At 42.2% G+C, this 14221-nt stretch overlaps 1 protein-coding gene across 28 annotated transcripts in view; it reads right to left on the reverse strand.

Moving 5' to 3' along the window:
- Positions 1 to 14221, reverse strand: part of TCF4 (transcription factor 4) — an 886011-nt gene that overhangs the window by 47335 nt on the left and 824455 nt on the right. For 24 of the 28 annotated variants that reach the window (XM_085630087.1, XM_085630081.1, XM_085630059.1 and 21 more), the window contains 2 exons: positions 12598 to 12674; positions 5509 to 5712 (listed from right to left, as the gene is read on the reverse strand). In XM_085630087.1, the coding sequence (XP_085486213.1) occupies positions 5509 to 5712; positions 12598 to 12674 (281 nt within the window). The remainder of the gene's footprint in view (positions 1 to 5508; positions 5713 to 12597; positions 12675 to 14221) is intronic. The other 4 variants (XM_085630072.1, XM_085630046.1, XM_085630010.1 and 1 more) reach the window with 1 other exon arrangement.

The following is a 14221-nucleotide window of genomic DNA, read 5'->3' on the forward strand; positions in this document are numbered from 1 at the left end:
TCCCCTTGTGACTATAGTGTGTTAAATCATTTTTCCGAACGGCCAAATGGACATTCCAACAAACTTTGTGTAGTATTTTACAGTACTCATAGACCTGCCACACTATAAAAGCATAGTTACAGGATTTCCAACCTAATGGTGTTGATCAATACCTTCTATACCATCTTGGGACCATGTACTGTGAATCTTATTTGCTACTTTTGTCTCTAACCACTTTTACTTCTTAACAAAAAAAAGCCAATGTTTCCTTATCAACTAGTTCTATTGACAATTTGAAAGTAAGCTTCCACAAGACAGATCTTCCCTTCCAGCAGTTTCTAAAGCTGCTAGTTATACCATTCTAAAGGCTAGGTAAGGTGAAGACAAAGAGGAGAAGCAACTATCATCTAATCCTCCACAGAGGTAAAAGTGGTAATTGGAGGACAGAAGAAGTGTTTTAGCAGTTTCTAGACACCACCAATGTTGAAAACAAGAGAACGGGTTCACAGGACTCAATTGCTGACCAACGAAGCAGATAAATACAAAATATAAATGAAGTATGTTATATGTATTTGGACAGTATCTTTGTTTTCATGATGCAGCTAACTTCATACTCAGTGGGAGGGAGGACGAGCGCAAAGAAAAATATTTGGAGACGTGGTCTAAATTAGTACAGTTTATCAAATGTAACTCAATTAACACACAAAGGGATAATGCAGATGGAAAGCAGGGATTCAGGGTGGAGGAAGAGGAAGTGTTTTACATTATGAAGGCCAAGCACACCCTAGTAAGGTCCTTATTAGCCTACACTAGTAAGTCATGCAAATGTATGGTACGCTAATCAATTATGGTCAATATGGTTCTGTCCAAGTTTCAAACCCCCTCAACACTTGTACTAAGAGCAGGAAGTCTGCTATAGATAGATTCCTCTCACGAACTGCTCTTTGCAATGAAAAATAGGCTGAGAGAAGAAATTTACACATGCTGGTTGCTGCACATCAGACTGTCCAGCTCCCATTTGCCTGCTCAGAAGAGAGAGACCTTATCTCCATTTCCTTTCATGAAGATATACCAGTTTGATTTCAATCTCAAACTCTTAAGCCAAATACACACAGTGCTAAAAGTTAAACAATGAACGTAGGATAATACAACAAATTATTAAACCACTCACTGCAGAATAGCAAATTAAAACAAAATAAGGCTAGGCTCCTTTACACTACTTCAAAATGTTACAGCATTAGGACAAGAATGGAGGGTGACTTGGATGGTGACAGATGATAGTGGCACCAATATGCCAGGAGGCGGCGTAAGAACAGATTCATCATTAGAGGGCACCAAACACAGACCTGGGAGAATAGAGGCATTGAAAAGGAGAGCAGGATCCAGTGGTGAACATTTTTAACATAGAACTGTGTGTGATAGATTTAAAACAGAAAGTAAATAAACCAGACAAGGATATGAAATTGAAAAGAACACAACAAATGGAAGGAGGAAAGAAAGCAGACAGGAAGCAAAGTGGGTGGTCATAGTACCATGTGCAGCAGAGGAGGGAGGAGGCTTTAAAAAGGCAAGGGACACCACATAGTGAGTATCTGGAGCCCAGAAGGACGGATGATTAAAGGAGGAGGAGGAGGAGCGAGAGATTTGCAGGACTACCAAAGAGAGTCCAGCTGATTTAAGATTTAAACGACCAAAAATGTGCAAAGGGATAAATACTGATGGGTGAATTACATAATAAGGAGGCTTCATATAGTTATTTGAAAGGAAAATGTAATTTAAAGGCAAACTTAGTGCGAGTCTCTGGTGCCTATACTGCAAATTAGCCATTTTCCATTGTGGGGGAGAAGTGTATACTCTGGGGCTTCACTATTTTGTGAAATCAGGAACCAAGCAACGCAGTAGCCTCGTTGAGTGGAGATTTATTCATTTACTGAGCTAATTATTATTTTTTGGTATTTACTAACAAATATGGCTACACCACGATGAAGGTTTGGGGTGTGATTGCACCCAGATTCCAGTAAGGGAGCTATTGCTGCTGAAAACACTTTTCTGCTATGTCATATATATACCACTGATGAGTGCTTGCAAGATTAGCAATGCACGTTTCAGGAACCGGTCCCTTCTCCTTTCAGATTAAATAGATCAAAGTTGGCTCTTCTACCCCCGTTTACACCGGATCCCCGTCGAAAGCACAGGGACAGGCACTGCATGGCACTTTCGCCCTCTCTTAAAGCTAATGACTTGCTATAAACTTTAAAATGTGGCATCTTGAATAAGTGCGAGGCAGCTTAAGGAAGACTGCAGCGAGCTAAACGAAGCAAAGCTGGAGTCTGAAAGCAGATCAAGAAGGTGCACAGCATCGAGAAACTCCCAGCAGCAGCAGCAGGCTCTGAACACGTTTCCGGTCCATACCTCCCACTGATACTTTATTTACTGCAGCTGGCTAAAGTTTTATAGCCTGTTTCATGTATTAAAAATTCAAATGTGGAAAACATTACCATATCCTTGATTTTTTTCCTCCCTACTTCCTTTACAGAATGGAATGCATCAAATTGTCAAAGGCTAACTTGAAGACTGACTTAACTCCAAAACTATTTTCTTTGTTCTTCTGAGGTTTAACTTTTTTTAAATTTACAAAATACACACCAGTGTTCAGAAAAGTACTTTGTTGTGTCTCATGCGAGTGAGAGTTTTAGAACACACTGAACAATCGAATAACGCTCAGAAAGGCCAGTGAAAAAGTCACTTTGCGCTCTGTGTAGACAGCAGATCTTTGATCCTGCAACCCTTTGATGCTGAAACTATTCCCTTCTTAATAAACCATTCTGCTCCTGGGTGGAATTTATCTGATTCCAAACCTCCTTCCGAGGCCGAGGATCAAGGGCTAGATAACCGACCAGGCGTGTGTCTTATAATGGAGCAAAACAACTATCGGTTGTTCACATAAGAATAGGGGGTTCGAGTTTTACACCATGCTTTACCCCAACTTCCATACTCCCTTCTAAACTGCAGCAATGCACAGGCAGACACAACAGCACAGAGTGCCTAGCATTAGCTCTAAAGGTCTGCACACAGATATATTAACATGCATCTGGCCAGCGGGAAAAGCCATGTGAGCAAACCTGCAAAAAGTAAACCATACTTTAATTGAGAACAGCTAATGCTAACCAACGGTGTATTACATGCCTGCTGGTTTATGAAGGCTGGACGTTCAGCCTAAATCCGTAAAGATGCTCCATGTTTGAAAGAAAAAAAAAACTGTATGTAGTCGTTCTGAGATATGGAGGCAGACGTACTTCAGGTGCATGGCACACTGCACAGGCCTACATCAAATTATACTCAATTTTGAGTTTCATTTTTTGTTAACTTCTTCCGAAACTTACAAATGGAGGGGCGGGATGAATAGGGCGTGGAGCTAGAAACTGGCACTGGCAAACAATCAAAACCTTGCACTGGAGAGGGCACTTTGGAGAGGAGGGCATTTCACCCAATCGGAGTGCCTAGGATGGGAGCTACAAGGCTGGACTGTGGCAGGAAGCGTGCCAATAGGAGAGGAGAAGCAGACTGCAGTGTGGGTACTTCTGGGATGCCTCTGCAGCGTACGTGAAGCATGTCAAGTGGGGAAAGGCAGAAAAAAGTACTATTAATATTGGGGCGCGTCCCACCTTCAGATGACTGGGTGACAAAATCACATTTCAATTCAGCCACTGAAGAAGAGCTCAGTCTTGCTCCAGTGCTTTAAATGGGCAGGTACTCACAGGTATTCAGTACCTGCACTTCTTAGCATGGGTACAATACTTTCAGTAGGACTGTACACGCACTGGGATAGTGAGTACCTCCACTTTCATATTTCCATTTCGAGCACAGTCTTTACCTGCAAAATCTACACAGATTGTGCATGTGACAACAGGACCAAAAAACAGTTTTTCAGGACACGGAGTGCTCCGTATAGAAGGACGGCCAGGACAGGTAGTGGATGCAAAATTAGACAAATTCACACTCGAAAGAGCCCATCCAGGCAGGAAAAAAAAGCCACTGATGATGACAAAACCATGGATAAAGGACACAAACTGACTAAGTGTGCAAAACAATTGCGCCATGTGTCGTTGAACAAAATAACCCAAAACAGTGAACATCATAGTACATGGAAGAACAGTAAAGAATTAATCACATGAAAGAAAATGAAAAAGGCAATATAAAGAGAACAATTCGGACTGAGTTGCGCCCAAAGCAAACCACATTCATGGTCCCAGGGCTGAAGAAGAACCCACCAGTGTTCTTAGAGTGGACTAAATTTGTCCACAATCTCGGGAGGGTGTCAACATCCACAAAAACAGAGGTATGCTGGAACCCAAGACAACTAGAGGGACCAGCATTAAATACCCCTTCAAAATGTCATGCAAACAGACGACAATTTGTGAGAGCAAGAAAGGTCACAGACTCCAAAAACAGGCTCTCTGAATGCCCACTGCACTAATAATGGAGACCAATGTTTTCGTGCCACTTTTATCATAACAAACAATATATGCACATATCTAGACACAATTTGCACAATGCGTAGTCAGAAACATTCTTAGCAATCTAATCCCTTTAACTGAAATTCTGACTATAAAAATGGTTTCATAACGTAGTTCTGATAAGGACCCATTAAGTGTGTGTATTTGTTACTCAGGAACACACAATTAACATAAAATATGTGTTGCATTGTTGCTTGAGAATGACTTCTACCAGATAGGGACACTCGTTTCTTTTTAGAAAAAGTCACTAGAAGCCTTTGCAATGGCATATGTACCCACAACAAAGACAACAGAACATTTGTTGAGAGCTCCAAGAAGTTGTAGCCCAGTTTATCTACAAGGGTATGGATAATAATCTAGCCTTGAGACACACTTGCATATAGTGTGCCAAAATGTCCTACACTCAGCTCAACCGTAAGAACTAATTCAGTTATTCTATGATCCATGCTTTTTAAACTAAACACACCCAGCGTATTATTCTTGTTTCATATCACCAATGAGTATTTATTATATGGGTTTTAACGTAAAAGACAAGGAAATTGGGTCACAACTGTGGCAAAGCTGTTTCTAGTACTGCAACAACCTTAGGGCATGCCCCTCTTAAATATCATAGACTAATGTTGTGCCTGTGTTAAGAAACTGCATTTATGAGAGAAAAAAGATACTACTTACATATCATATAAACCTACTATTCCTGTCTTATTAACTATTATCATTGTGTTCTAAGCAACCCCCCCACTCTAATGCACTTTATCTTTACAGACGGTTGGTAATATCTAAATAGTTATCCTCAGAAGACCAACATCTTGACTGACACTGACCATAACGTCAAACTCGACATAGTCAACATTTTTTTCTGGGCACTGTCAAACTCTATAATCTTGAGATATTCCTACATTCATTATATTGGACTGATCATATGTACAAAGCTAAGATAAAGTGCTGGACAACACACATCTAAAATACATATAGGGCAGATCATTCTGGAATCTAAAACTGTAAATAATCTTACCATAAGTGAATGTCTATTGGATGAAAGAAGGCCAGTCCCATATCCTGATCCAATGTTGCCCATTGCTCCATTATGAGATGACCCTAACAGTCCGTGCATGTCACTATGACTACCGGGCATGGTTGTGGATGGTCCAACTGCATGGTTCCGTAATACATGAATGGCATCGTCGAGTCTTTCTAACCGATCTTCGATTCGACTTTGCTGTTGAAAAACACAATTTCAAAGAAACACCAGTTAATAATGCATCCGTATCAACTGTGTGTTCAAGACACAGACAAGGGATGAATAACAAACCATCATAGTGCTCAAAACTGCTATTTCGGCATTCAACATGCAGGATTTTCTACACCACCACATGAAGCTTTTTAAAACATTTTAGTCAGTCTAGGAAGTCGTTGATGAATTTGAACAGAGCGACGCAGAGCAGGAAATAAGTGGGATACTAGCTCTGATTTTCCAACATCAACATTATACAGTGCTCATATACTCTAAATAATTGTCCTGTTCATACAACTTTCTTACATACGTGAGCAAAACAATCGTTGCTCACGTAAGTCTTGGCTGGCTACAACAGCGAATGCACAGGCAATCATTTGGAAAGCTCAACCATCAGAGTGGGATGAAATACATCAAAGAAATATTGTAGAAGAGAAGAGGGTGCTGCACTTTTTAAGGGCTTTTGTGCAATTCCTAAAAAAAAAACAAATGGGGGTAGCTCTTATTGCTCCCCATGGGGAAGAGGAGAATCCAATGGCTTTTCACCCAGAACACAAAAGTAACCTTGCTGACTGCAAATCCATAACTCATGCAAACATCTTTCTCACATTTCCTTTCACCAATCCTAAAAACACCTCATCCCTGAAACCTTCCACCAGGGATTTTCATCCAACACTGAGGAAGTGTTGAGTATGGTCACACTTTCTGACTCGGAGACAAATATCTGCTGGACTGCAGAAATGGAAATCACGGTACCGTGATGACGTGAACATTTGTTTTATTTCCCTGAATGAGAGAACCTACAGTGACAATCCAAGAAAATGCATTTTGTGTCTGAAATATGAGTTCAATGCTTCATTTTTTTTTTTTTTTTTACATTTCAGCTCAGATGATGATTTTTCTCACTGTTCTGTAAGATTTACACATTTTTTCAAACTTGCTATCAATTTACCTTTGATTTTAGAATACCTGGACAGTGATGCCAAACTAGGTAGGTTTAATGTGTGCATACCTGATCAGTGTTTTTATAGTAGGCTTATCACCAGTGAGGATACCCAGGCACTATGTAGCCGGTGTGTGCGATCAACTCTGGGAGGCTTACTTTAAGAACCAGGCCTTCAGCTTCTTGAGCAGAGGAGAGGAGGAGGCTCAGCTGGGTTGTTGGAGGTCGTCCCAGGCTTTAGGTGCCTGGTATGTGACGCGTGAACCCCTGCTCTGCTTCTGTGTATGCATGGGGTGGTGCTAGTGAGTCTGGCAAAGTGGAGGTGGCTGGAAGGTTGGTGAAATGAATGTGGCTATTCAAGTAGCCAGGGCCTGTGTTGTGGTGTGTTTTGTATGTGTGGGTGTGGAGTTTGAAGTGTGCACACTTGTGTACTGGGAGCTAGTGGAGTTGCCTATGGTGAGGTGTGATGTAGGCTCAGCATGAAGGTTAAGGACTAGTCTGGCTAATACGTTTTGGACTGTCTCGGGTCTTCTTGTGAGCTGGTTGGTTATCCCTGCATACTGGGTGTTCCCAAAGTCTAGTCTGCTGTTGATGAGGGCTTTCATGACCGTCTTCCTGTTGTCTAGCATTTCTTTAGCATCTTTAGGCTGTTGAAGCAGGACGAGACTACTGCACTGACTTGGGAGGCCATGTTCAGTTTGTCATCTATAAAGAAACGCGGATTCTTGCTTGTGAGCAAGGCATTGGGGTGGGTCCAAGGACTGCAGGCTGCCAGGTGGAGTCCCATGGAGAGGACCAGCTGGTGGTACCTTCTCTTGGAAGCTTTGAAAGCTTCTTTTTCCACTTCCCCTTGACTGGTTCACCATTTCTGGTCTTGTTGTTTGCAGTGTTGCTTGGTCATTCTGAGGTCTTCCATGTATCAGCTAGCTTGTGTTCTAGTTTTTACTGTGTTTCTCGGTTACTTGGGGGCCATAGTGTCGATGTAGTTGGTGATCCACTTATTGAAGTTTTCGATTGTGTGCTCGGAGGCCTGTGGGTTCCCGGTTTGTTCTTGTGGAGGTTGGATGTTCAATCCACCTCAGTTAGTTTGTTCCAGGTGTTGGTGCGCTGGGCCCACTGGGGGTGGTGTTCTGTTATTGATAGATGGTGAATATGAAACAGACTATTGCAAGGTCAGACCAGGTGAAGGGACAGGCTCTAAGATGCATTTGGCGGCGTTGCAGGGCTCCTGGACGCTTTTGGTTAGCACCAGGTTTCTGAGGCGGTCAAGAATGGCAGCTGAGTTGAGGTCGGTCCAGTCTTCTATTTGGAAATGGAGGTCTCCTAGGAGGATTTATGAGCTGGAGTTAAGGACTAGTGGGTCAATGAAGTCCTTAATGTTGCTGGCAAAGTAGCCTCAGGAGGAGTGGGGAGGGGGTGGGGGTAGGCCACAGTTCCACCTAGGGTGAAAACTGCTGTGATATGTATTTTAAAGTAGTGTGCTCTGGCTTTACATGAGATGGTGCAGTTGAAGGCGCCTTTATAAATGATGGCGATTCCTCCTTCAAGCCGGTTTAGGCAGCCTTGCCTGGTGATCTTGTATCCAGCAGGGATAGCGGCAGCTAAATCTGGCATTGAAGCTGTGATCAGCCATGTTTCCGTGAGGAAGAGGAGATGCAGGATTGTGTTGTCCAGCAGGTCTATGGCATGCTTCCTGAGCGAGCAGTGTTAAGCAGGTTTCGGTGCTGGGCACGGTCCATGTGAGGACAGGCATAGATGCGTACACCGAGTGGCCACACTGCAGCCACTATTAGGTAGGTCCTGTGAGGAGTGCAGGTGTGGTGGGTGGGGCTGAGGAGGAGCTTATTCGGCAGGGAAGAAGAGAGGCTCAAAGAGCGAGAGAAGTGGCACAAATTTCACAGAGACAATAAGTTGAGACATGAGGGAGCGAGAGAGAAGGGTGCCACGAGATATGGGAGCCAGGTCTGCAAGGGCTTTGACTGGTCGGAGGACTAGTCGGACGGAAGTCCAGGGCTTTTGGGAGCTGGGCTTAGGCACCTGCATAATGGCTGGCTCAAGTTGCAGCCACCATTTGAGAAGGTCCTGGAAGGGGAGGAGTGCAGGGGAAGGGGCGGGCTGAAGAGGAGTGCAGTCAGCAGGGAAGGCGAGAGGTACAAAGAACAGGTAAGGACAAGGGAAAGGCAGGAGGTGGGGATGCAGAGAGGGGAGTAAGGGTGTACGGGAAGGGGGCACACAGATGCAGAGATAGAAGACAGACATGGCTGAAGGTCACACAAAGTGTGAAAAAGATGGCAAAAGGTCAGAAAGAGAGAGAGAGCCAGAAGGAGCGAGAACTGTCATGAGAAATAATAGAAAGAACAAGTATTGGCACCGGGGCAAGAGAAAAGGCACAAAGAGCGAGATAAATTGTGCAAAAGTCACAAAAATAGAGAAAACACAAAGAGCTAAAGAAATGGCAATAACGTTAAACAGACCGAGATAAAAGGCACAAAGTGAGAGAAATGACACAAATCGCTGAGGGAAAGTGAGAGAAAAGGCACAAAGAGCGAGAGAAGTGGTACAAAGGTCACAGAGAGAAAGAGGGAGAACAAAGTGCAAGATAGAGAGCATGTGAGAGGGAGAGAGGCGAGCCAAGTGCTCCCATGGCACTGAGCTAGGTCCACAAGGGCCTTGACCAGACAGGTGACTGGTCACAGGTAAGTCTGCCAATGCACCTGCTTAAGCCGTGTGAAAAAGTACCTTCTCTTAGTCTGGTTTTGAAGACTTTGTAATAAGTCAATGCAACTGCCATGTCTTCTCAAAGGCTACAGTCACGAACAACTACGGCAGATCCATTAGATGAAAATCATAAATGTTGCTGTAGGGTCTAATACATATAATTTCTAACTAAACTGTTCTCCTTAATAACTTGAAATTGTTGATAAAGCTGCTCTTCATTATTCAATCTCTAAATATTCAATAATCTTACAGTAGTTAGAACAAATTCTTAAATTTTATATTGCACTAAAAGGGCTGGAAGTTAAAACTGATATCTAGTGATTTTAAAGAAATGAGTGACATTTACACAGTACACAATGATGTGAGTAATTCCAGATCCAACATTATTTAAGGATGATTCCCAAACCAACTGGAAGCTGTGCCTTTACACTGTCAAATAAAAATCCAGACATGTCTGGCATGCACTCTATAGCTATTTCTCCAAACTGTCAGTTAATGTTTGAATCTATATGCTTTGATCTATATTTTTAAACTGTGTAAATGGCTTCAGGGGGGTTCTCTTATTTGGTACCAGGTAACTAGTACCCACTGAACATCATCTTGTCTGAGGTGTTTTTAGACGGAGTCTTCTTCAGGAAATTTAATGAAGTAATTTTGTTTAGTCTGTAATTTAGGTGTCTAGTTCACGCTTCCGCTTTATTTCATACAGTTGCAAAGCATAAACAATCTGTCTTTTTTGGGCGTACATCAGACAAAATGCAGAAAGCCAAGGAAAATAGCTACATAAGGTGCTTCTGGGAATCAGCTACAGTTCTTTGAGACACTGATTCTCAGCTTTGCAGTCTCATACTTGCTGAATCAAGCACATATATACCATACCATCATGCAACATCCCTATCAGTAAAAAACAACTTAAAACTGCACAGACGTCACCAGCATCCCATCAGAACCATGACTTATGAAGACAATACTCTCCCTCAACTATTAGGATGTCACTCTGTGCAAGAACGCTCATGCCTTCCACAATGCCTTGAACACCTACCACACTTAAGAAAGCCTCCCAGATGAACTCAAAACTATAATGGTCTTACCACTGCTGAAGGAAACAACCTTGGATACTAACAACCATGCCAACTGAGGTCTCATTATGCATTTCATAATCCTTAAAGATATAACTGAGAAACTTTTCTCCATCCAGTTGTATGATCAAATCAACAAAAAACACAACCACCAATCAGGTTTCACATTATAATTAAGGGCCTAAAACTGCCACTATCGAAGACATGGACAATGCCCATATCTCCATCTACAATGGGAAACATAACAAAAGTCAAGAATGGCAGAGCAGTTTCTTAACACCCAATACATCAATACAAACAGTAGAAATGTGCTTCACAAACAGAAACTATATAGGAATGTATTTTGATTTTTCTGAAACTCGTGGGTATGATGCCTTCCACTTCTATAGTTGGAGTTCTAATCTCTGAAAGAGACATCAAGATCCATCAATGCACCAGTAATAACTGAATCCCTGCCTATCTCACTCCCATAGAAAATGGATATTAAGTCTACAGCCAAATTATTCCTCTTCACAAAGAATAACAGAAACAATCAGATACGAGAAGACCTGTATAAGAGCAGAAGCCATGCAAAATGAAGTTGAATGAATTCATGCTTCAACTTACTACAAAAGACAAATAACTCAAATTCAACCTGGACATCAGCCTCATCTTCAAGACAGACACTGAAAAAGAAGCTAAGACCATATGGTGCCAGATTTCATTTCGGTAAAAACAAAGTTTTAACTCTCCTAAGTAGACTTCTGAATGACCCAAACTTGCTATCAGGTCACATCTGCTCTGAAATGTTTCCACTCCAGGCCAGTACCATCTTCAAAACCATTTACATCACCAGCAATAAAAATTAGGAGCACAAACATACTTGGCCAAAACTTGAACACTTCAGACTACCAATGAAACAAAATAAGTCAAACACATTGTGGTCTTAAAGCAAGAGCAAAACTGAAAAAAACCAGGAGTCACGCTTTCTGCCTCCACAAATGAAGGATCTGATATTCATTATTTCAAGGAATACATGTTTGGCTATTGATGCGGATCCTTGCAGCTCCTTCTGTCCCTGGCGGGCAACAGTCCCTCAAATTGTTCTCTCTACTACATTAACATAGCCTTCATGTTCTCTGATTGCTAAGTACAGTACTCTGTTGGTCTCTCTCTTATAAGAATGCAGGCATACCTACATTGTGAAACAACCACTGGCAAAGCCAATAGGCCTTCCCTCTGGCACCTATCAGCTTTTCCAATGGCTTTTCAAAATGCTGTACAGGGTGTCCCAATGCAGTGTAACTTTTGTAAAAAAATAAAAACTGAGAAAACATGGAAGCCGCAATATTGTGTGTGGTCGCGTAATTCAGCTGGCGCTTTCATGCCTCACAAAACATACATGCACCAAAAGAATAAGAAAGGTGCAATTTTCTTTGCTTTTTATTTATAAATACAAGATGGCAGACACCATTTGTATCAGTAAATAACAAAAGAGGACTGTTAAAGGAAAAATAAAGATGCAGGTTGGGGAGCAAGGAGGAGGATAAAAGCAGCGCACAAGGGATAGATCAAAATGTGGGTAGGATAGAGAGAGCAGCATGGTGAAGGAGCACACAATAGAGTGGGCAGGAAAAGAAGAACATGGAGCTCAGGGGGAGCGCTTCTGAGAGTGAGCAGCACACAAGAGTTGCAGCAACATGGCCAGCACAAAGAGAAACACATGAGAAGAGAACCCAGACCATAGGGGCGGGGAGTGAAGTTAATGAGAGATAAAAAGGCAGTGTGTGGGTTTTTGGATGGGCACAAGAGCGAGAGGCAGAGAGCTGGTAATCCCATGTATGCTCATGGTGTGCTTCATCAAGAAAAAAAAGTAGTTCCCTAAAAAACAGTGATGTGAAATGGCACAAGTAAGCCAAATCAAGAAGATGGTAAAGAGGCTATGGTCCAGGGGAAGGAAAAACACAAGATGGACAAGGCAAACGATTGAAAAAGCAGCAAGAAAATGAGACTGGCAATAAAGTGGACGAATGGTAAGCAATGGGCAGGCAGTAAGCTCTTGATAAGCCTATAATAGATTTTTCAACTATACAGCAGAGCGGTCTTATACGCTTGACCTAAAAACGACACTCAGAAATCTATAACACTTACCAAAGAGTGTAGAGGACCTTCATAGTTTGGAGATGAAGAAGACTGTCCTCCGTTTCTCGACCACACCGTCGTGCCTGCTACATAACGGGAGCAAGCATTAGTTGTATAGTGTAACATGTTTTTGAAAACAAAGGCAGTAGATTAGACGGATAACTTTATATCTATCTATCTATCTATCTATCTATCTATCTATCTATATCTATATATATATATATATATATAAATAAAATGAAAGCCCTGGTTTTAGGAACTCAACCAGAGGACCACAGCAAGGCCAAGGTTATCAACGCTGCTTTCACCCTCTTCAACCTCCCCAGATGGACAACAGCCTGCTACTAATTAAATACTATAATACCGATCAAAAGCCTGTACCCATCCATCATGGCACTGGACACTAAAATGAATGTATCTGGTGTTTTACCTCTAATATTTGTTCCCCGTCCCACATACCCAGACCATCCTTGTAAACGGCTAAATGTAACCACTCAGTTACATTAGCCTTTTGTTACTCTTGTTAGTATATACATCATTTGTGGTAGAAAAGCCTCACTGTCAAAAATATATAGAAAACCACGCTTCTTTAGATATAAAGGACAAATCATTTTCCTAGAAGGAAGAACTATATAAATATGCAAGCATATAGTGTTGTGTGGAATGCATGATAATACATACAGCATGGAGGGAACAGATAATAACCGGCTACAATAATAAATTCAACCATGAGGCCACACAAAATCAAGGTTCTTTTTTATAAAGAAAGGTCATATTAGGAGGCAAGGAGCATGACTGCAAGTCAAGGTATCTCTCAGATGTTCAAATCTTATGCTACAGAATAGAGACATAAAACATGTAATATAGGGCTTGAGATGGAAAACAAAGCGTACCAAGTCTGAACAGAGATGACCCCCACTCCAGGAACCCTCAGGCAGAAAGCAGAGGTGACATGTGATGCGGCGTGCCCACCGACAGACGGCTTGTGTGGAATGGAGAGGTGAAGTCAGTGGGCGGTCAGGGGTGAGACGCCTAAGCATAGGGGAAACATGCTGACACCACAGCTGAGAAAGGACTGACGCCAGGAACTGGACTGGCATGTTGCGCCTGGACACCAAATCAGCAATGCTCCAATACTGGGAGGCGCTGAGAGGTACAGCAGAGGAGAGGAGAGGAGGGCAGGGAAAGTGAGGAGTACAGAGGGGAAAGGCTGGAAAGCGGGCCAGGCACTATCCTGTGCCGGCACGGGTGAAGTCATATTTAAAAACAGAAAGAGGGTAGTGAACACTGAAGAATAGTGGACATCTTTGTTGTGTCCTAACTATCGTATACAACAGATCAGGACACCAGCAACCACATAGAAATAAAGAGAAACGTAAAGAGGTGTGTAAAGAATTAAATACAGCAACTGTAAACAGAAAGACTGTAGTAATGTCTCCACCAGACCCAGAGCCACATCCCTAAGGGAAGATTAAATATACTATACATGGAAGAAATCAATGGGATGTTAATGGCCAAATAAAGCACTGCACAGTTTAATTAAAATACAGAAAAACTCCCACCCCAGAAAATAAAGTCGAAAATGAAATAAGTACCTCCATGTAATGGACAGTATCATCACCTCAACACCTGG

This window comes from Triturus cristatus, chromosome 2_1 (assembly GCF_964204655.1).
Source record: "Triturus cristatus chromosome 2_1, aTriCri1.1, whole genome shotgun sequence".
In the NCBI taxonomy this organism is placed as follows: domain Eukaryota; kingdom Metazoa; phylum Chordata; class Amphibia; order Caudata; family Salamandridae; genus Triturus; species Triturus cristatus.